The sequence below is a fragment of the Watersipora subatra genome, chromosome 11 (genome assembly GCF_963576615.1).
Source record: "Watersipora subatra chromosome 11, tzWatSuba1.1, whole genome shotgun sequence".
Lineage (NCBI taxonomy): Eukaryota > Metazoa > Bryozoa > Gymnolaemata > Cheilostomatida > Watersiporidae > Watersipora > Watersipora subatra.
This window is the reverse complement of record NC_088718.1, coordinates 38,785,057-38,805,903: the sequence shown is the minus strand read 5'-3', so window position 1 is coordinate 38,805,903 and position 20,847 is coordinate 38,785,057. Positions and strand designations below refer to the sequence as shown.

General features: G+C 34.8%; 1 protein-coding gene across 1 annotated transcript in view; it reads left to right on the top strand.

The window, feature by feature from the left end:
- LOC137408049 (fibrocystin-L-like) overlaps positions 1-20,847 on the top strand; it is a 66,428-nt gene that overhangs the window by 42,560 nt on the left and 3,021 nt on the right. Inside the window, exons 30-46 of the mRNA XM_068094438.1 lie at positions 1,234-1,354; positions 2,565-2,685; positions 4,059-4,122; positions 4,257-4,375; positions 5,775-5,945; positions 6,444-6,632; positions 7,186-7,340; positions 8,576-8,720; positions 9,191-9,420; positions 10,538-10,730; positions 11,454-11,632; positions 17,033-17,149; positions 17,267-17,366; positions 17,641-17,814; positions 18,504-18,647; positions 19,022-19,193; positions 20,115-20,289. Of these exons, the coding sequence (XP_067950539.1) occupies positions 1,234-1,354; positions 2,565-2,685; positions 4,059-4,122; positions 4,257-4,375; positions 5,775-5,945; positions 6,444-6,632; positions 7,186-7,340; positions 8,576-8,720; positions 9,191-9,420; positions 10,538-10,730; positions 11,454-11,632; positions 17,033-17,149; positions 17,267-17,366; positions 17,641-17,814; positions 18,504-18,647; positions 19,022-19,193; positions 20,115-20,289 (2,569 nt within the window). The remainder of the gene's footprint in view (positions 1-1,233; positions 1,355-2,564; positions 2,686-4,058; positions 4,123-4,256; positions 4,376-5,774; positions 5,946-6,443; positions 6,633-7,185; positions 7,341-8,575; positions 8,721-9,190; positions 9,421-10,537; positions 10,731-11,453; positions 11,633-17,032; positions 17,150-17,266; positions 17,367-17,640; positions 17,815-18,503; positions 18,648-19,021; positions 19,194-20,114; positions 20,290-20,847) is intronic.

Genomic DNA, 20,847 nt, shown 5'->3' with positions numbered 1-20,847 from the left:
TAAGCTGTCCAACAAACATAAATCATGTGTTTGTGAAAACGCTTAATAAATTTACTGATAAATAAAATACTTAAATTTAAAAGTTTACCAATTATCTGAAATAATAAATTTAAAACTACATTATGTTTTTTGTCGACAATATGTTCCGGTATAGCGAGTGATTAAAATCTAGCAATCTCAGTTTGGTCAGACAAAGTACCTTCGTGCGCTTCACTGATGTACTTACTTTCAATATCTTATTTTTAGATTTGTGTCAGCATCAACTATTGAGAAGTCCCAGTATTGTTGTATTCAAAATTAGATTAGGTAGCTTCTACAGCAACGGTAGCCTTTTTATTGGCTCATTTTTATTTACTCTTTGTTATTGTTAATTCAAAATATTAACGCTTTTTATTTGTTTTTATTTTAGTTTGTTTTAATTTATCAGTACTAATTCACTTTTCGTTGTAACCATTGTAATGAAACATTTTATCTAGCCATTACTTGCTAATTGTTTTACACTTGAACACCTTTACAGTTGTTTCAGTTTTTCTCTTAATTTATTTAAACTGCACAAAACACTTTTTCCATGATATGAAATGTAAAAGTTAGAATGGTAAATGTTGTATATGTTAAATAAAAATAACTTTTTTTTGCGAAGACTTTTTGTTACCCGCGCAATGCTGAGTATTTATCTAGTTAAACAATAAATTTACTAATAAATTTAGTGTTAAATAAAATTTAATAAATTATACTGATACTAAGTTTACTTTTATAAATTTACTGTTTTGTGTAATAATATAACACTACCTCAGTTTTTATTTGGACTGACATGAAAAAACTAAGAGTATCTGCCATAGGCAGGTCTCTCATGGTCTCTCCAAATGCTTTTGTTGGCGAGTATGCTTGGAGTTGTCATTTCACATTAGTTTGCTTAGATTTGTCATTTTACATTCGTTTGCTTGGGTGTTTTGATGGTTTCCCTTTACCTGCCTCAAATTTTTTGTTAGTATTCTTTTCTGTTATTGCATAAAAAATGTTGCTTAGCCATGTAAGAGTGAGGGTTGAACAACTGAACTTCCTTTCTGCAGTCAGGTACACTAACCACTAGACTACCGCTGTCATTATGTAATAACTTAAGATTGGCATTCAATGTGGGACCTTACTGTAGGGGAGTAAAAATGTGTGTAATTTGTAGTATTTGTAATATTAGTTGTGGGGAAAGTTTAACCGTTAATTTCCTTTCTACTTCAGCTCTACACCAACACTGACGGTTACTCTCAAGGTATATGGTATATCAGTAAGGAAAGGTTCATTTGAGGGTGGCACAAGGCTGGGTATCAGTGGAACTGGATTTGGAACAAACAAAGATGTGGTGAGAATATAGTTTTAGCATTTAAAAGACCATTTTGTTAAACTGGTTGTTGCTGGGCGGAATTGTGATATTATTTTTAGTTGACTTTTTGAAAAATAGAAGTTAATTCCAAACAAAAAAATTGATTTACAATATTTTAGTGCCATACATGGCATTACAATAACGATAGTGACACTCAAAAAAAATAAAATTATTATTATTGTTCGTTAAAACCTTTGTTACATTTTCTTTGTAAGATCATGACAAGACTTTGACAACTAAGATTTTAGAAGTTTCTAAGCTCAATAAAATTGCAAGTTTTATTTTCTAATTCTATTGCGCTTGAAGCAAACAATTCTATTTGATCAAATGTGAATATTGAATCTTCAGTTAAAAACTAGAGTTTAGTTGAAGTTCCTTATAGAATAGTGAGAGAAAAACAGCACTATAAATTGTCAAAGGCTTCAATTTGAACCTGCCAATTCATCATCTGATTCTTACTAACCAATACTAACTTACTAGCTTTAGTTGTCACAACTGATTGGTTTAATGCAACGGCTGTACAGAGCTCTGATAGGTTAAACATTCAGTACTAAGTTCTTTTTAAAGATTAACCTAACCAACTTGTAGTGCATTTATCAAAAGTAACAGTATTTTTCTATCATTTGTGATTGTTTTTGATGTTTGAGGTGATATGACTGTCAGGATGTTTCAAGATCAAAATCGACAAAACTTGTTCGCGTTTAAGAACCTCAGACTCAAACAAAACTGCGGTAATGACGTCTATAATCACACTTCTCAAATGATGTTATTCCGACATGCATTTTTCTTCTGGGCGTCTTAATTACGAGCAAGTTTTATCTATTTGAATCTTAAAACATTCTGGCTGTCAAATCACTTCAAACATCAAAAACAATTGCAAATGATAGAAAAATACTGTTACTTTCTTATGAAGTCCAAATAATCCTTTGTAAGTTCATCATTAAGGATAGCAGCACCTTATAACTTGGATTTATGTAAATTGGTTATGAAAATCAGTTTTGGTAAATTTTTATTACCGATAAAGACCACATCACTTTGAAGTCATTAAACCAATAGTAGTTTTACTTTGTTATTTAGTACAAGCCATATGTATTGTTTTATAACCTACTTTTATGTCTGTAAAACATACAATTTATGTTCAACGCCTTTGTGCAGTATGACACTGTTATAAAAGTGACATGACTTGCAGGTGAGTGTGATGATTGGAGACTCAGAGTGTGAGATCACTGAACTCACAAATAGAGAAATCACATGCATGACAGGAAGAAGAAGCAAAACAGTAACCGTAACCAACGGTGGCATTGATCCAGGTATAGTAATGTATCTTGCTTTAAAGTACTATCGCTAAGGTCACAGTGAAAAGTCAAGTTATGTCACCTTTATCTGGTATCACCTCCGAAGCCAGGTGGTTTATCAGATATGAAATTGCTATATTCATCAAGGTTTAAAAAGTTCAACTTTTAAAAACTTTTAAAGCTTTTAAAAGTTGCACATTTAAAAAGGTTTAGAAGTTTTTAAAAAAATTCAAAACCTTTTAAAAGGTTGTGAAGTCTTCACAAAAGTTAAGGATTTTAGCATTACATGTAAACTACAAAAGTCAAATTTTGTTATTCTATTATTGTTATTCTATTATTGTCTTGTTATTATTATTATTTGAGTGTATAAAGTTGAAAATGAGGGTTAATGATGCGCCAATATTTTTTTTGTTATGCATTCATTTCAATATTTGTTTTGTCAAAAAGCTTTGTACTTTTGCGGTTGTCAGCTTTGATAAGCCTTTGCTCCATGTTGCAACATTTGAAGTTAGCCATCTCGTAGCTCTTAACTTGTTTGTCACATTCATTTACAGAGAAACAACTATTGAAGACTCCTTTATTATCATAGACACTTGAAGAAAAACTTCAAATATAGGCAATACAATGTCGACCATCACGCTTGTTCTGTTTATACTGGAAGAGTTATCTATGTGGTAGCTAACGTAATAGTTGGTAGTTCTATGGCATAATAGTTGGTAGTTCTATGGCACAATAGTTGGTAGTCCTATGGCATAATAGTTGGTAGTTCTATGGCATAATAGTTGGTAGTTCTATGGCATAATAGTTGGTAGTCCTATGGCATAATAGTTGGTAGCTCTATGGCATAATAATTGGTAGTTCTATGGCATAATAGTTGGTAGTCCTATGGCATAATAGTTTGTGGTTCTATGGCATAATAATTGGTAGTTCCATGGCATAATAGTTGGTAGTTCTATGGCATTATATTTGGTAGTTCTATGGCATAATAGTTTGTCGTTCTATGGCATAATAGTTGGTAGTTCTATGGCATAATAGTTGGTAGTTCTATGGCATAACAGTTTGTAGTTCTATGGCATAATAGTTGGTAGTTCTATGGCATAATAGTTGGTAGTTCTATGGCATAATAGTTGGTAGAACTATGGCATAATAGTTGGTAGTTCTATGACATAATAGTTGGTAGTTCTATGCCATAATAGTTGGTAGTCCTATGGCATAGTAGTTGGTGGTCCTATGACATAATAGTTGGTAGTCCTATGGCATAATAGTTGGTAGTCCTATGGCATAATAGTTGGTAGTTCTATGGCATAATAGTTGGTAGTCCTATGGCGTAATAGTTGGTAGTTCTATGGCATAATAGTTGGTAGTTCTATGGCATGTTACTGTTGTAGTATTTGGGCTCGGCTATGCATGGTCTCCTCAGATTGCTGATATAAACGCTGGAGACAAAATAAGGTACGTAGATACAGTCAGCTCTTGTCTATTTTAAGCACATCAAGCTGCTCAATATCCAACCACTTGAAGTACTTTATCGAGCGAGTCAATCGAAAAACCTATATAACAATAACAGTAATAACATTGCCTTGTAGGTTCATCTGGACATCACCCTTATTTGTAACAGCAAATAACTTCAAGGTCATGCAAGCTCCAAATGCTGATTCACCATCAGATGGAACTGGTTTTGACAGCGGAGTTGGCTCACCTAATGGTATGTGTTCTACATCTTGCCTCTGTGTCTTTAAATGTTTTTATTGAAAACAATATATAATAAATACTTGGCCTTCCCTACTATGTAGTTATAAACATACCTTTAGATAAGCCGCTTCGGGTATTTGTAATCTGAACAAGTTACCAGCTGATGGGAACACTTCTGAAATGTATTCAAATTTTTATTAACGAAATCATTTTTAATATTATTATTTTTGTTAAACGTTTTGGCAGTCACCCAACTCTGGTCTACTTGTTGGCGATTGTCTCGACCATTTTGAATATGGATTTGGTATGTTTGGTCTAACGACGATTGGTCCAAATCTACCTGGTCTAACAGACCAGGTTGTTCAAAGACATTTCGTCTGCAACTGATTTCTCCAAAATACTGTTTGGTCTAATGATGATTACTCTAAAATTACTGTAAAGACAAAGATAAAAATACAAAAACTTAATCAGAGACTTGTACTTGTGCGCAAAAATTAAAATGAAAAATTTAAATTTTTAATTTTGTCAAATTAAATATTTAAAATTAAAAATTAAAGTTAAAATTTTATTGGATGAAGTTTAATTTAAATAAATTTCATTTATAAAATAAATTTAAAATATAAAAAGGAGATTAAAACTTAACATGCTAAACAATGTCATAATTATACTGCTAGATGAAAATTTTAGATTATGAACCAGTGCTGATAGAAGCTCTACAATATTGTTATTCTCTTCTATAAAACAGTCAAGATTCTTTCTTCATATTCAAAATCTTTTTTTTTGAGCTTAGCCTTAGGTTCTACTCTAATAATGCATTCAATCTGCTCTTCAACATATTTTTGATCCTTTCTCTGTTGGTTTTAGTTGGTCATTGACCAATCATGAAATAAGTTGATTTTAGACGAAGTGGGTTTGAACTAAACTGTATTAGACCAATCGTCATTGGACCAATCGTCTCTACCTCGTTGAACATATCTAATAACTTCACACCAGACATGGGAATAACAAACCCATCTATATTTGGTCTCCACTTAAACACCTACGGGCTCATTGTGAGTAAAACAACAAACATGAGTATAGAATGTGACTGTAGCTGAGTAGTTGCCTTTCTGCCAATTCATAGCCTTCACGCATTGAGTCTCTGGGATTTATGTGAGAACATAGGATTTATTCTCCATGAAAGAATCAGTTAATCAGTAAAGATTTTGAATATTCAAAAGTTTACTAATTGTTTTGATTTTAGTATGTCATCTAAACCTCACCACAATACCACTTTCAGTGTTCTACTATTATTACTCTTGTAGATTTTTAATGTAATTTCTCGAACTTGTAAATAATTTTATACCAGATTTTATGTAGCTACCTTTTTCTCCTGCGAGTAAGACTTCGTCAATGCGCTATTTCCTTTACAGGTGAGTTTACTAAGCAGTTTGACTCCACCGGAACATTCTATTACACATCTGGGTTGATCGGAGCAGCTGAAAATGTAGAGCTCAGGGGAAAGATAAACGTGGCAGCCAAAGAAGGGTATTCTACTGATGTCAAGGTCTATGTGGCTGGCATCATGGCAAGTTCTGATACTGGTGAGCAGGTTTCTAACTAGACGAGCTAGTTTTTAGTCAGCAGTGCACAAAGTTGATGACACAGTTGCACAAGTAATGACAGCTTCTTTTCATATGTCGTAATAGTTTTATCAGTGCTATCTAGTGGCAGGTGCTCTGTAATAGAAGCTGTTCTGGCAAGTGGTACAACTCAAGAAGTGCCGCATTGTCATACAGCTGCAGGTGCCCTGTCAAGTAGTATTTGCTAATGCGAGCAGCTTTTTATACCGCCTCAAATGTTTTGATGAATGTCCGAGATATTTTATTAGATATCTCTCTAAGTATATAAAAAGAATTCCAAGTTTTACGCTTCGTTATCCTGATGAATATTATTTATTTTTAAAAATGCTGCTCATCTTCATTAAATGACATTTTTGAGGTTGAACAATATTTTTCATGGTTTATGTCCATCATTGTGAAGACGAGAAACACTACCAACGACACTCAATTGCAAGTAAGTGTAGGGTGTGTATTTTTCAGGAGGCTCTATTGATGAGAGTAGTTTGGGCTGCCAAGGATCAACATCTGCCATAGCTGGCTGTTCAGAAGTCGATCCAAACACGGGTGGTGACTTGGAGTTCTCTTACCTGACATGCTCTACTCCAGATGTAACAGCGGTAGATGAGAGCCAAGGCTACATAGACACAGATATTACCATTGATGGAAAAGGTATGACCAGTTTGTTCTCATAGTATTTACTACTCAGTATTGTTGTTTTGTTGCAAGAAGTTATTCAAATGAGCATTTCTATTGGCTGAATAGTTTGTTAGTAGATGTGATAGTAAATTTGCTTGAAAGGGCTGATAAAGTTCACTGCTAGCATTCTATCAACACCTTCAACATGAGTTTTCAGCCATCAGTTCTGTCTCAAAGCAAAGTCACTTCAATATAGCAAATATATGTCAATTTTTTATTAGAACTTTAGAATTTATAGGCCTGTTTTAATTTTTGGAAAATGTAAGATTTCATGCTTCCATCATTGGCAATGGTTTCTTCCTGTAGAAGAAGAGATCCTGTAGATCTACCAACTTTACAACCTCTCAGTTTTTTCTCTTTCCATTCTTTTTTTGTTGAAACATTTAAATCTTTTTTAATTACTCAATCAATGACAGCTATTTTCCCTTGTGATCAATTGATGCCTAGCTTTTTGGCTAGCTTTTAAGGTAATATGTAGTTGTCTGCTCTTACTTCTCTCTGAATAAAAACCCTTATATTCAATCAGGTTTCTCAACCACTGCGTGTGAAAATGAGGTGATGATTGGAGATTATACCTGTGTAGTCTCCCAACAGAGAACTTGGCAGCAGCTTGTTAGCCAGCTCGTCTGTGCTCCTGATGTTTCAGAAGAACCTGATGTTGGTGTGAGCTTTCCTATCAAGGTAAGGCCTTTGAGAGGTCATCACTTAACCTACATACAGATTTAAAACTTTGACATTTTCATCTTAGTTTAGCAAGTTTGAGCTAAAAAACAAATGTCAACTAGTTGCTAAAATTTGAATTTAAAAACTAAATTTATATCAACAGGTCGAGTGGATTGACCTCAGGTTTAAAATAAATGTCTTGATACTGTATCAGTTGCTATGAATTATAACGTATAATTTTTGTTCTCTTGGTTCAGACGTTGCTCAGCAGCTGGGTGCAGGTATTAAAAGTTCAAGCTTTATTGTGGTGATGACATTCCATTTATCATAAGAACTCAGTCTACACTATTGTGATGGCATGTCATACACTTTTTGGTGAATATTAAGACCTTTAGGCTCGCTATTGTGATGGCATCTCATACACTCCTTTGTGAGTTTTAAGACCTTAGGCTCACTATTGTGATGACATGTCATACACTTCTTTGTGAGTATTAAGACCTTAGGCTCACTATTGTGATGGCATCTCATACACTTCTTTGTGAGTATTAAGACCTTAGGCTCGCTATTGTGATGGCATCTCATACACTTCTTTGTGAATATTAAGGCCTTAGGCTCGCTATTGTGATGACATGTCATACACTTCTTTGTGAGTGTTAAGACCTTAGGCTCGCTATTGTGATGGCATCTCATACACTTCTTTGTGAATATTAAGGCCTTAGGCTCGCTATTGTGATGGCATCTCATACACTCCTTTGTGAGTTTTAAGACCTTAGGCTCGCTATTGAGATGGCATCTCATACACTCCTTTGTGAGTTTTAAGACCTTAGGCTCACTATTGTGATGACAAGTCATACACTTCTTTGTGAGTATTAAGACCTTAGGCTCGCTATTGTGATGGCATCTCATACACTTCTTTGTGAATATTAAGGCCTTAGGCTCGCTATTGTGATGGCATCTCATACACTCCTTTGTGAGTTTTAAGACCTTAGGCTTGCTATTGAGATGGCATCTCATACACTCCTTTGTGAGTATTAAGACCTTAGGCTCGCTATTGTGATAGCATCTCACTTATCATAAGAACTCAGTCTTTGCTATTTTGCGTGTCAACTCACATCTTGATTAGCCAATATTTAACATTCTGGTATAGTTCTACTGAATATTCCGGAAGGAGTATGATTTCACCATTCTCAGAACCACGATGACATAGTCTAATTTTCATATTCTTAAGGCATAATCAAGGCTTATGCTTTCAGGTCAAGGTGAACAACAGAGGGTACGCTCTCATGGCTGACTTTGTACCAGCCTTTGCTATACTTCCTTCTCTGACCTCTGTGACCCCAAGAACAGGATCACCAAATGGAGGCACAACAGTTACTCTTGATGGAGCAGGTTTTGTTGGTAAGAATTTTTGTCTTTTGTTATTCATTAGAATGTGAGTGGCATCAATGAAGTGACGTCTGTTGTCAAGGTCATTCAGACACTTCAAAATAATGCCAATACATTTTTTTGAAGTATTTCTTTTGCATATGCATAAAGGAATTAGTTGTTAAACTTTAGTTATTTATGAGTGACCACTTGCTTGTAACAGCATGTTGTGATTTTTTGATGAACAAATAGTAATGGAACAAAATAAAAACAGAAACACAATGTGCTGCAGAGTAATCCTCTCTATACACAAAGAAGAGACAACTCAAAATAGTGTATAACAATTGCCGCCATAATTGATAATATTTTGTCACAGTTTATTCCACAAAAATTATCACTCGCTGATCAGTGTTAACTACTTAAGTTTTCATTGGCATGTTCCTGTGATGCTATAACAATTATACTGCAGGTGAGACTGTGATGCTATAACAATTATACTGCAGGTGAGACAGAGGTAATGCTCGGGCTAAACAGCTGCGAGATTTTCAACCAAACTTACACAAGGATTATTTGCATTACTAGCTCAGCCCCTGCTGCCCGTCACAATGTGGCAATCACTGTTACTAACTCTCTCGGTACACTGCTTCCTGTTGACTGCCCGACAAGTGACTGCACCTTTGCTTTCGACCGTGCTTCAACACCAACCATCAACACTATCCATGACCCATCTGATGTAAGAATCATTTTCCTTTGTCAGTATTATTTGCAGCAATCAAAGTATTGAGCAAGCTTTAGAACATCTCTTATACCCTCAGTGTTATCATGCTTGTACTAGCTAACTGTCAGCTACTACTATCTGGTAAGGTCAGATACTTGTACTTGCTATCGGTAACCGTAAAGACTGATACAACCTGCATCATGGGTCGGATCGGTGGCAACTAAACTGGCATCCATCATTTCTAAGCTGGTGGAAATCTGGGAATTCCGTTGGAATGAAATGAATACTCAACAAAGATTGACTAAACTTCCCAAAAAGTGTGCTGCGGCTGCACAAAAAGAGGAGATTAAATAAACTCACCCTCCAGCTAGCTGCTGCAATAGACCAAAGGTGCCAGTATGTCAGGACCTGTTTCTGCCCTACTATTACATCTATGTACTGTCGAGAGATGCAACTGATATCAATATTAAACTCTTAAATATATTAATATAAAAGAGATAATAATGCAAAAGCTAGCGTTCTTTTAGATCTTTTGCGCACAATTTTGTGGACATAGCACAAATTGATAATAATCATACTGTATCATACGGCCGACCTAAAAGTTTTATGCTGCGGTGACTCGCTCTTGAAGCAAAAAAGCTAAGAAGCAAACAGAAAAGTGACAAGAATGTTTTTGTCAGTAATAAAGCCTGAACCATAAGACAGTCACTGTCGAAACGACCGACTGCAAGAGAGAGAATACTAACTACTGTACGACATCAACTAAGTGCCATAGGATCTCCAAGATGGCCACTGCCTCAATTTCATATGCACACTTTTTACAATTGAGGTTATTAGTTTGTGGTGTTTTGGCAAGATCAAATCTGTTTCCACTGTGCATACACTCTTTTTATTATTGCTCTTTAGTTGCAGTCATGTGACACGCATCATCCTTTTCGTTTCAGAAATAACTTGACACATATACGTCCCTCTCTGTCATGGCAGCCTTATATACAATATTACCAGCAGGTCTCTTTTGAGGTCTTTCACAATTTTTTTAATGCTAACAAACACACTTCTATTAAAAGCTTTGTTTCTAGCATAAATACTGTTTGCTGGATTTGTTTTATTTGCTATTTCTGTTGTTTTATAGCTCAAGATCATAGAGGCTTCCACCAACATCACAGTACATGGCACAAGTTTTGGATCAGTTGCTGGAGACGTCACCGTTATGCTTGGAGACAATAACTGTGTTGTTATTGATATCTCTAATGCACACTTTGTCTGTACAGTTGGGCCGGTAGCAAAAGGCACACATGACTTGAATGTTCATGTCGCTGGCAAAGGTCTGTCATCTTTTCTAGTTGATCTTTTATTTAGTTGTAAACTTTATTCTCATTATCTTTCATACTCTGCTAGTCTAGCAAGTCAATGATGGTAGTATGAGTCAGTGTTAGAATGTATAGGTCTGCTGCCAAGTATCCAATCATGTGTAACGCTTTCACTATTCTCCAGCAAGCTGCAGGAGTCTCAGTAAGCATATAGTGGATGTTGTTTATAACCAGGCGGATGGCTCAAATAAAGACAAAAACTGGTTTGGCTACTTCTCAGAACTAAACTATAGTACCATCACTTTTGATTGCGTTGTATATTATATAGGTCATAGTATATAGGTCACATTTCGTTCCTGCACACCAATGTCTACACAATTTTTATATTCACAACGCTGGATGTCATAGTGCATGTGTAACCTGAAATGTGTTATTTGATGTAAGTCACCTGACATGTGTCATTCGCGATGATCTGCTGTCTAATTAATAATCAGGAATGTTGTCTAGAGAGGGCTGTGAAGTCCAGTCATTACAAATGACAACTACCTGCTATCTCATAGAGTGCAGCTATTCATGACATCAAGATACAGTTGCTGGCTAAGTGCTAGTATATTGAGTTAAGGCCTGTGTTTGCCAAGCACTGCCTGCATAATTGTCTACGCACACATTGTCAGCTATGACTGAGCACATATCCTGACATGCAGGTCGAATTGCACACAGAGTCGCTTTTCCTTGCAGGTTATGGGTTTGGGCCAAGCATGACATCTGTTGAAAAGGTCGACAGCATAAATCCATCAAGCGGTTCTGTGTATGGTGGTCAGGTAGTCACCATTGCTGGAACAGCTTTCATACACAATGAAACAGCTGTTACAATCGACGGAGTTGTATGCACCATAAACTCTGTATCCTTGACTGAGGTGAGTGGTGTTTATTTCTCACCACTTATCACTATTAGTATAGAGTTCTGCTAGTGCTCGCAGTTTTACCTTATCTTATGTTCAGTTGTAAGGTTACTTCTGAATATAAACCTAGAATAACCCACTACTTGTAGTTACACGCATATATTATCGCTAAAAATGCTAGTTTCATTAAGAATTATAAAGAAAAAGCATTAAATACACTATGTGCAAAGTGAATTATAGTATACTATAATTCAATTTGTATATAAAATTATATTACATATTATAATATATTATAGTATTATATACTATATAATATAAAGAGTTCTTGTTAGTTAATCATTGTATCCTGAATAGCAGACCTATATTTGTTTCAAACAGACATAGGTCGGCTCTCATCAGGTATATATATATATATATATATATATATATATATATATATATATATATATATATATATCAAGCAGTACTATATTTGTCTATATATATATGTATATTTCTCAAAGTATGTGTGTATGTACGTGTGTATGTATGTGTGTCCCTCCAGCTGTAGATCTTAAAATCTTGATATTAAAATTCTGCTTTCTGATAAATTTGAACTCACGACGAACGCATCGACAAGGTTCACATCAGGACGAACGCTCTACCGCTGAGCCAGAACGACATAGTGATCAGTTATGTTATCATATACCGCATACCCCATATACGTGCTAATTATTTTAGCCTTGCGTCCAGGAGTTACGATGCTTCTATTCAGAAATGTATGGGTCCTAAGTATATGCAACACAATGCTTATTTGACATTTTTTTGTAAGGGCTAACTTATTCGGCCCCACGATATCGACAATCATTTATCTCGAACTTAAAATTTGGCGATTGGTGTACTGAATATATACGTTATTAAACGATATACGTCGCTTAGCTTGCTTGACGAGTTATCCATATCCGTTGTACGGAATATCTGGTATTCTTTAAAATATAATCTTTTTCAATAATAAAACTTATGTTAAATAGTTAAGGCTTACTAAAATACATACTAAAACTTCTTTCAAGTATGTGTTTAGTGAACTAAATTCATTTTAAGTTAGATTCAGCATTTATGTTACACGTCTGTCTCGAAGGTAAAAACTCTCCACGTAGTACATTGTAATGTTGTATTATCTTGGGCACGCAGATCATAACCACAAAATTCACTAAAGTCATTGTAGGTACCTATAGTTACTAAGGTTAACATAGTATTGTGGCAATATTTTTAATGATGATGATTGGTACCTGTAGCCTATGATATTAGCCTACAGGCCAATATTTTGCATGCCAACACTGAAACGAACTGAAACCTTATAATTGTATTCCAAATAATTTTGGATTGTAATCGTAGCAAAATAGACTATATTTAGCTATTACTTGTTAATGATTTCACATTTACACTTAAAAACCTTTACAGTTTTATTTTTCCTTCTAATTTATTTCAACGAAAAACTTCTTTCAAGTTATGAAATTTTTAATTTACAGTTGTTTGAAAGCCTCTACAGTTGTTTTTATTTATTTTTAATTTATTTGTCCTGCACAAAATCTTTTTCTCGTGGTACGAAGTTTGAAAGTTACAGTTGTTTGACAAAGTTAGAAAACCTTTACAATTGTCTTTATTTTTTCTTTTAATTTGTTTCAATTACACAAAACACTTCTCTCATGATATGTAGTTTGAAAGTTAGAATGGCAAATGTTGGTATATGTTAAACCCAAATCAATTTTCTATTCAAAGACTTTTTTATTACTCGGGCAACGCAGGGTAGTAGTTATATGTATTTAACAACTAAATGAATGAACAGCGTTGCCCGGGTAATAAAAAAGTTTTTAGACAAAAAACTTATTTTTATTTAACATTAACAACATTTACAATTTAATTTTAAAACTTCATATCATGAAAAAAAAGTTTTTGTGTGCTGCTCAAATGAATTAAAAGAAAAAATAAAACAACTGTAAACTTTTTCTAACAACTGTAACTTTTAAATTTCATATCATGAAAGAAGTGTTTTGGTGAAATAAATTGAGAGGAATAATAAAACCATAAAGGTGTTCAAATATAAATGTGAAGTCATTAGCCAGTAATGGCTAAATATAATTTGTTTTTCTATGAATACAATCACTATGTTTCCATGATGCGCAGTGCTGCGTTGCAGCCCCCTCCGAAGTCAAGGGGATTGTACGTTTACATGCTGCGCAGTGGTTTTCAGCAAATTAGCCAGAGAAGAGAAATTGTATAAATCGAATCGCCTGATGGAGAAATACATGTAGAATCGATCATGGATACCGAACATCAAAAACAGTTTTTTTATGCTTCTGTCATCATTATACTTTTATTTGCAATACACATTCACAAGGTTTGACAAACCTTAACACAATTTTTACAAAGTAATATATTTTTAATAAGCATTTTTAAGTAATATATTATTTAAACGTTACTTTAGGATTTGCCACCTATTTTTCGAAATGTGTTGGCATCGATAACAAAGTCTAGGAAAGTAATCACCTCATCCTCGTGGGTGCAGACCATAATTAAACTTAAGTGAAAGAAGATCCGGAGAATAGAAAAAAACAAGATTAGCGTGATAACTATTGTACTAGTTCATGGCCCTTGATGAATTGGCCTCCACAGCAAGAGAGCTATGCGCAGCCACTGCGCAATGCCGTTTCCTTGCTGCGAATTTGCACTAGCTTTGCACTGATCAGTGCGCAGTGATTTCAGTGCGAAGACGCCGTTTCCATGATTTGGAGAGGGTGCAACTCTGAAGTACTGCGCATCATGGAAACATAGTGAATGTAAAATTATTTGGTATACATTTATATGATTTTAGTTTGTTTTAGTGTTGCATCATAAGGCGAAAATATTGTATAGAGTGGTATAGAAAGACAGTAATTATTTAATGTAAACACCTGGTAAAAATCATCAAAATCATCATCATTAAAAATAGTAGTAACAAAGCTATATGTTAGCCTTAGTAACTATAGTTACCTACAATCACTTTAGTGCCTTTTTGTGGCTATGATCTGCAAGAAAATGTAACGATGCTGTGTACTATGAGCAGAACGCGAAAGGGCGAGTTTTTACCTTTGAGAGAGATGTGTGACATAAATGCTGAATCTAACTTAAAACACACCAATTACATAAGTATTGTTTCAGCTCATTCAAGTTCTCCATTATCTTGGTTTTCAAATGAACCATTGTTTGATATGATGAGACAGACATCGGTTGGTGTTTATAGCATTTCCCCAGAGCTCTACCGCAGAAATGTTCAATGGTATAGGCTTGGAAATTATGACGTCACAATTTGCATATTCGGTGTTGTGTGCTCTTACCGCTTATTTTACCGCTTACCGCTTATATTTATTAACTACGATAATGACGCTACTGGCAGACAAAGGTAGGACAACTCCAGAGAACCAATGAAGATGACAAAAGAATCAATGTCATTAGCTCTCCATGTACAGATTATTTTCATGATAATTAACTCAGATTCCAAGCACCATACTATATTTTCCCGATGATATTATGCATGATCCCTCTCTTTTTATTGTGATGTTGAGGAGCACGACTGAGGCTAATTAATTTCAAGCTTTGCGTGATCTTGCAAGAGTGCAATTTACATATAGTCCTAGGGCCACGTCACTGCAGGTCACAATTTAATCGATGTGATTGCATTACCTTTACCATCATGGGTGGTTAACAACCAGATATGTTGTTAGTAGTCATTTCTGTTTTTGTTTAATTTTGTTGTAGAAGTCAATTGAATTAAATCAATCATTGGGGTTGACTCAGTGCACTCCGGAATTGTTCAAAATAGAGAAGCCTATTGTAAATAACTTACTCGGTCTATAAGCCAGTACCATACACAAAGTGAATAATTTAATTGTCCAATACACCTGTTTTCTATTTTCCATATAAATTATATGAATATAATATAAATATTTTAGTTTTATATTTTTTTCTTTTTGATAATTAATTACTAATTAGTTATTAGTCAAGTTATTAATCATTTCTGTATGGGACAAACAATGCCATCATATAAACGATGTGATAATAATTACTATAAATGTTTAAAATGAACGAAAGGATGAAAAAGAAAACTCTAACAATCACCCGAAATCTATTAATCCAGTACTTGTGTTTTTATTGGTCGAGCGTTAGCACGATCCCAGGCATTGTTGATTACCTAAAATGCTAGTTTATTATTAGCGCTCTCTAGATTTAAGAGCACCTATTGTCACAGAAAAGCACAGCTTAAATGGCAGCAAAAGGGATCGTTGACCAAAAGCTAAATGATAATTATGACATCACATTATGGGAACCACAACCAAGGGTTTTTTTTATTGCAGGACATACTTTTGACATCCTGTTTTCATAGTTCTATTATTCTTTGTGTATTGAATAAAGGCTCATTCGAAAGCCAAGACTCCGATGTACTGAAATATATGATAAAAGTAATTATGTAATTGATGTGCTTTAAATGAATTTAGCTTACTAAACACATGCTTAAGGAAGTTTTAATATATATTTTAGTAAACTTCAAACTTATACCTAAAATTTTATCGCCTATCTGTTTGCGGATTCGTTTTTTCCGAAATGAATAATGCTGAGCTCACCATGGCGGACAACGTACATCTTTTAATAAAGTTATATAATCAGTATACAAATCGCCAACTTTTAATTTTAATAAACTTTGTTGATATTGTATGGCATGAAAACAAGTTTGCCCCAGTATGGCGAGGACAAGTTTTATAGTTGGGCGAAAAATATTTTATAACAGTGACATCGTAACCCGCATAGGCGCAATGTGTGAAATCGGGCGTATTAGATGTAGCATGTAAAATCGGGAAAAGGGTATACAGTATATAGTAAAAGTGATAGAACCAAAAAAGCCTTCATAGACTTGTAGGTAGATGATAGGTTGAAAAACATGCCGGTGCAATCTCCGCAAGTTTAAACCAAACGCGGTGTCAGTTGTTCGTTCTAGGATTTTATTAGCTATAGCTAGACATACCAAAGCACAGAATTACAGAAAATACAAAAACATATTTGTATATGTGATTTATATATATATAGATAAGTTATGCTATATATGACTTATATATAAGAACACGTGCTGTGTACAAACACTCCCTCGTTCAGTTTTCAATGTATATCTCCTAGTACAGTGTATGTACAGTGTAGACTGCAAGTGCATGTCTTTTTATCAAGAATGTATCTAGTGATTTATAAAAATTGAAAGGTGAATACCCCATTCATTTGTGCATTCAGATTAACATAAACTGAGACACTAACAAACAGGCTGTCCATTATGAGTTTGAAACTAGTTATTAACAGCCCTCATGACTGGCCTCTGTTCAGTTGACTTCAATTGACTACTTGTATATCTCACAGATAATCTGCAAAACCAGAGCTCATGCAGAGGGAACAGATTTGGTAGTAGATGTTATGGTAAAAGGTGGCTCCAAGAAAGATGTCACATACAGCTATTCAACTGCACATACACCAAAGGTATGTTGGCTAACCCTACACCTTTATCTAGTATTCCTTTATGCCGTGTTTATCTTATTACAGTAAGATGTTATGTTCATCACAATGTTAATTCATTTCAAATTATGCTTGGTTCAGGTGACATCGGTGAGCCCTATAGATGGTGTTGAGGGAGATACCATAACTCTGACAGGCGCAGGCTTTGGGTCTACAAACGCTGAGAATACAGTCACAATTGGTAAGGGTGCAGATTCAACAGAGTACGTACTTCAAAGTCTATTAACTAGTCTGTACATTGGCAAGTAGCTGGAAGTACAAGCTCTGTACACTAGTCAGTAGTTAAGAGTACAAACTTTGTACACTAGTTCATAGTTAAAAGTAAAAGCTCTGTACACTAGTCAGCAGTTATGAGTACTCACTGTAAATGTGGTACATCAAAAATCAGTTTTAGATCTGTCACCGCCAGACTAGTAATTGTTCTCTCCTAACGCAAGTTCTGTTTTGTACTATAGGTGGAGCTATTTGTAGCGTGACCAGCAGCAGCTCAACATCTATAACTTGTACTGCTGGCGGCTGGTTTCCTGGAGAGGTTAATGTGATGGTCAATGTGGATATGATTGGCTATTCTAACAGTTATGTGACCTTCACCTACAAATTTAACCCCGGAGATCTCAGTGGTAGTGAAGGTAAAGATTGTTTAGCCTTCCATTTTTCGTGCCCCTCTCAAGTTTTTTATTTATATACTTCTCAAAGTTTGTCTGTGTTTTTGTTTTGTTTTTAGTGTTTTGCTTGCTTTTTGGACTAATTTGTTGATTGGTTACAACACCATTGTAAAAACATACTTATAATTTGAATTTGTAAACATAAGTTACTTAATTGACTTGTCACATTTTTCAACCGTTTTTAAAAGTCAGTCTATTACCATCTGTTTAAAATATTAGTTTTTACAGTAACAACTAAAACAACAAAAATTATTCTTTTTAGCTGTAAATTAGATTTTTATTATTAGCAAAATCTGTTACAAGAATTATAGTAGCTGAGAAAGTTGATGACTTTCAATTCGCATCACATTTTGCTGAGCAACCATGGCCTAGTGGTTTTAAATTCTCGACCCGCAAACAACAAGTCGAGGTTCAATTTCTAAAAATGACCACTATTAGTGACAAGAAAGACATACAACCTTAAATTTCTCTTCGCAACTGAGCATGTCTCTGGTTGTCTAGATTCTCTTACCACTAGACTCAAGTATGTCCAGCCACCGCAGCATAGTTTCTAACAGTTCTTTTAAAAACACGCACAGCTTCTGCTTGCAGTAAACTAAGCAGCTATTTTGCCAATTTTTGAGTGATTTTTCACATGAATTTCTGGTTTTCAGGTAGCTTTGGCGGTGGCAAGGAGCTTGTGTTAGATGGAAGTGGTTTCATCACTGATGTGACGGTTAGGTTCTGTGATCAGTATGCTGAAATCACGACTGTCACTCCTACTTCTATTACCATGCTATCACCTGGCTATGATACAGGTATTGAAAACACTTTTGTTCATTTCACTCTTGTTATCATCAATTTAATCAATCGAATTATTTGTGAGCTCTAAATTAATAGATCAGTGTCTTGTTGAGTTGTAGTTATATGTACTTGCGTATCGTAAAATGGATTAAGATTTTTCTCTGCAGAGAAAGAAGTTTTGATGAATCTTCTAGCCAGTCTGTATTTTTCCATCTAGCGCTGTAAGGTACGTACCTGCAAGTGCTTGTCAGTCAACTGACAGGTTCCCATAAGTGTCTCTTAGTCATTAGTTTTTATAGGTAAGTTTCCATCATCTGTCAGGTTATCAAAAGTGCTTGTCATTAGTCTGACAAGCATAGTATGCTGATATACCTGTTCTAATATTTAGTGCGATCCAGGAACCGGAAGTGCAATGTCAGAGTTTCTATTGGGAGTGAAACTGTTCTGATAAATCAGTTCACTTACACCGTAAGTGCAACACCTGTCATAAACAGCGTGACACCTGCCAGGGGAGGCACTCTTGGTGGCACCAGGATTACATTGGCTGGCAAAAACTTTGGGTAAGTTCTTTAGCCTCTGTTCTGCGTTGGCGCAAGTCTACAGGTTTCCTCATCACTACAGACCATATTCAGCAGAACAAGAAAACATATAGCATAGCGACTCGTTAGCATCTAGTAATAAAATTGGTGGTAGAGAAAGAGTACAGTCTCACGAAAAGTAACTTACTGTCGTTGTACTTATGTAGCCATAAATCTACTTACCATAAATCTACTTACGAAATGAGAGACCTAATGCTATAGACCATGCACGACTACTGCATCACTTAATTTGGTTAGAAATCTTTGTAGAACACTTTATGATTGCCCAATTTTACTACCGATATAATTCTGGGTACATTGTGGTCAAATCTCATTTATCTGTTGTTTAAATCTCCAATGGGAAAAGTTGTTATTAAACTATCATTATTATACTATCATTATTACACTATCATTATTATACTATCATTATTATACTATCATTATTATACTATCATTATTATACTATCATTATTATACTATCATTATTATACTATCATTTTACTATCATTTTACTATCATTATACTATCATTAAACTATCGTTATTATACTATCATCATTATTATCATTATCATTATTATACTATCATTAAGCACTCGAAGCTTGTGGTGTTTCATTTTCGATCAGATAACCTGCCGGTTGGTGTTTAAGACGCTGGTTCTCAGGAATTGGACAAGAGTGTCGAAGCCAACTATTTTTGACCACCCGGCAAAAGGTGCAAAAAATGTTCGTGTGAAGTTTGGATGAATTCGAGCAAAAAATGTGGAAACGCAAATTAGCAGACAGACAATGACTAAATGACCGAATTAATACAGATGAAGTTTTAAAAGTTCTTTTGAATAACTTTTTATCTTGTTATTTCTCGAAGATAGTCTTTAGATGATGTTGTTTTCTTTGGTTATCAGCAGCGCAGGTGAGAACACAGTGACAATAGCCGGCACTGTCTGTGACATCGAAACTGAGTCAGCTACTGAGATCGTCTGCGTAACAAACGCTCCTGATATACCTGAGGGGAGTAGCAGCCGCGGTCAAAAGACTAAAGTTATGGTCGAAGTTGGAACTAATGGATTAGCAATAACGGTGAGAAACACTGATTTATTTTTTCAATTTGATTTTGGGTTGTTTTGTGCCATTTTTTTATGCCTGATGATATGCTAGGTCAAACCAAGGGTTTTATCAGAGGTCTCTCTACCAAAACATCAACATTGTGGCAGGGAACTTAGCCATTTAAAAATGGTGCTATTCTGAACTTTGATGGATTTTCTGTGCATGTGATGTATCTCTATTTACTCAGCTCACATGTGCAATACTCCATCAGATAAATAGAGGTATTATTATTGTATGATAGCCTCAGACTTTACTATTTTAGGCTGCTTTCTGGTTTGATTCATGCTGGTTCATAGTTCACTTTATGGTTCACTTGGTGGTTCACTTTCTGGTTCACTCTATGGTTCAATTTACAGTTTGTGTCGTTGTTCACTTCATTATTTATTTGAGAGTTTGGTTTGAGAAGAATTAGCAGCTATTATTTAGCAACTTATCACAGAGCCAGAAAAATATCAAGTTTTTCATCAAAGATTATCTGATACAGTGATTTATCTTTTGTTCGTAATAATGGTCATAATCAGTATTGGGTCA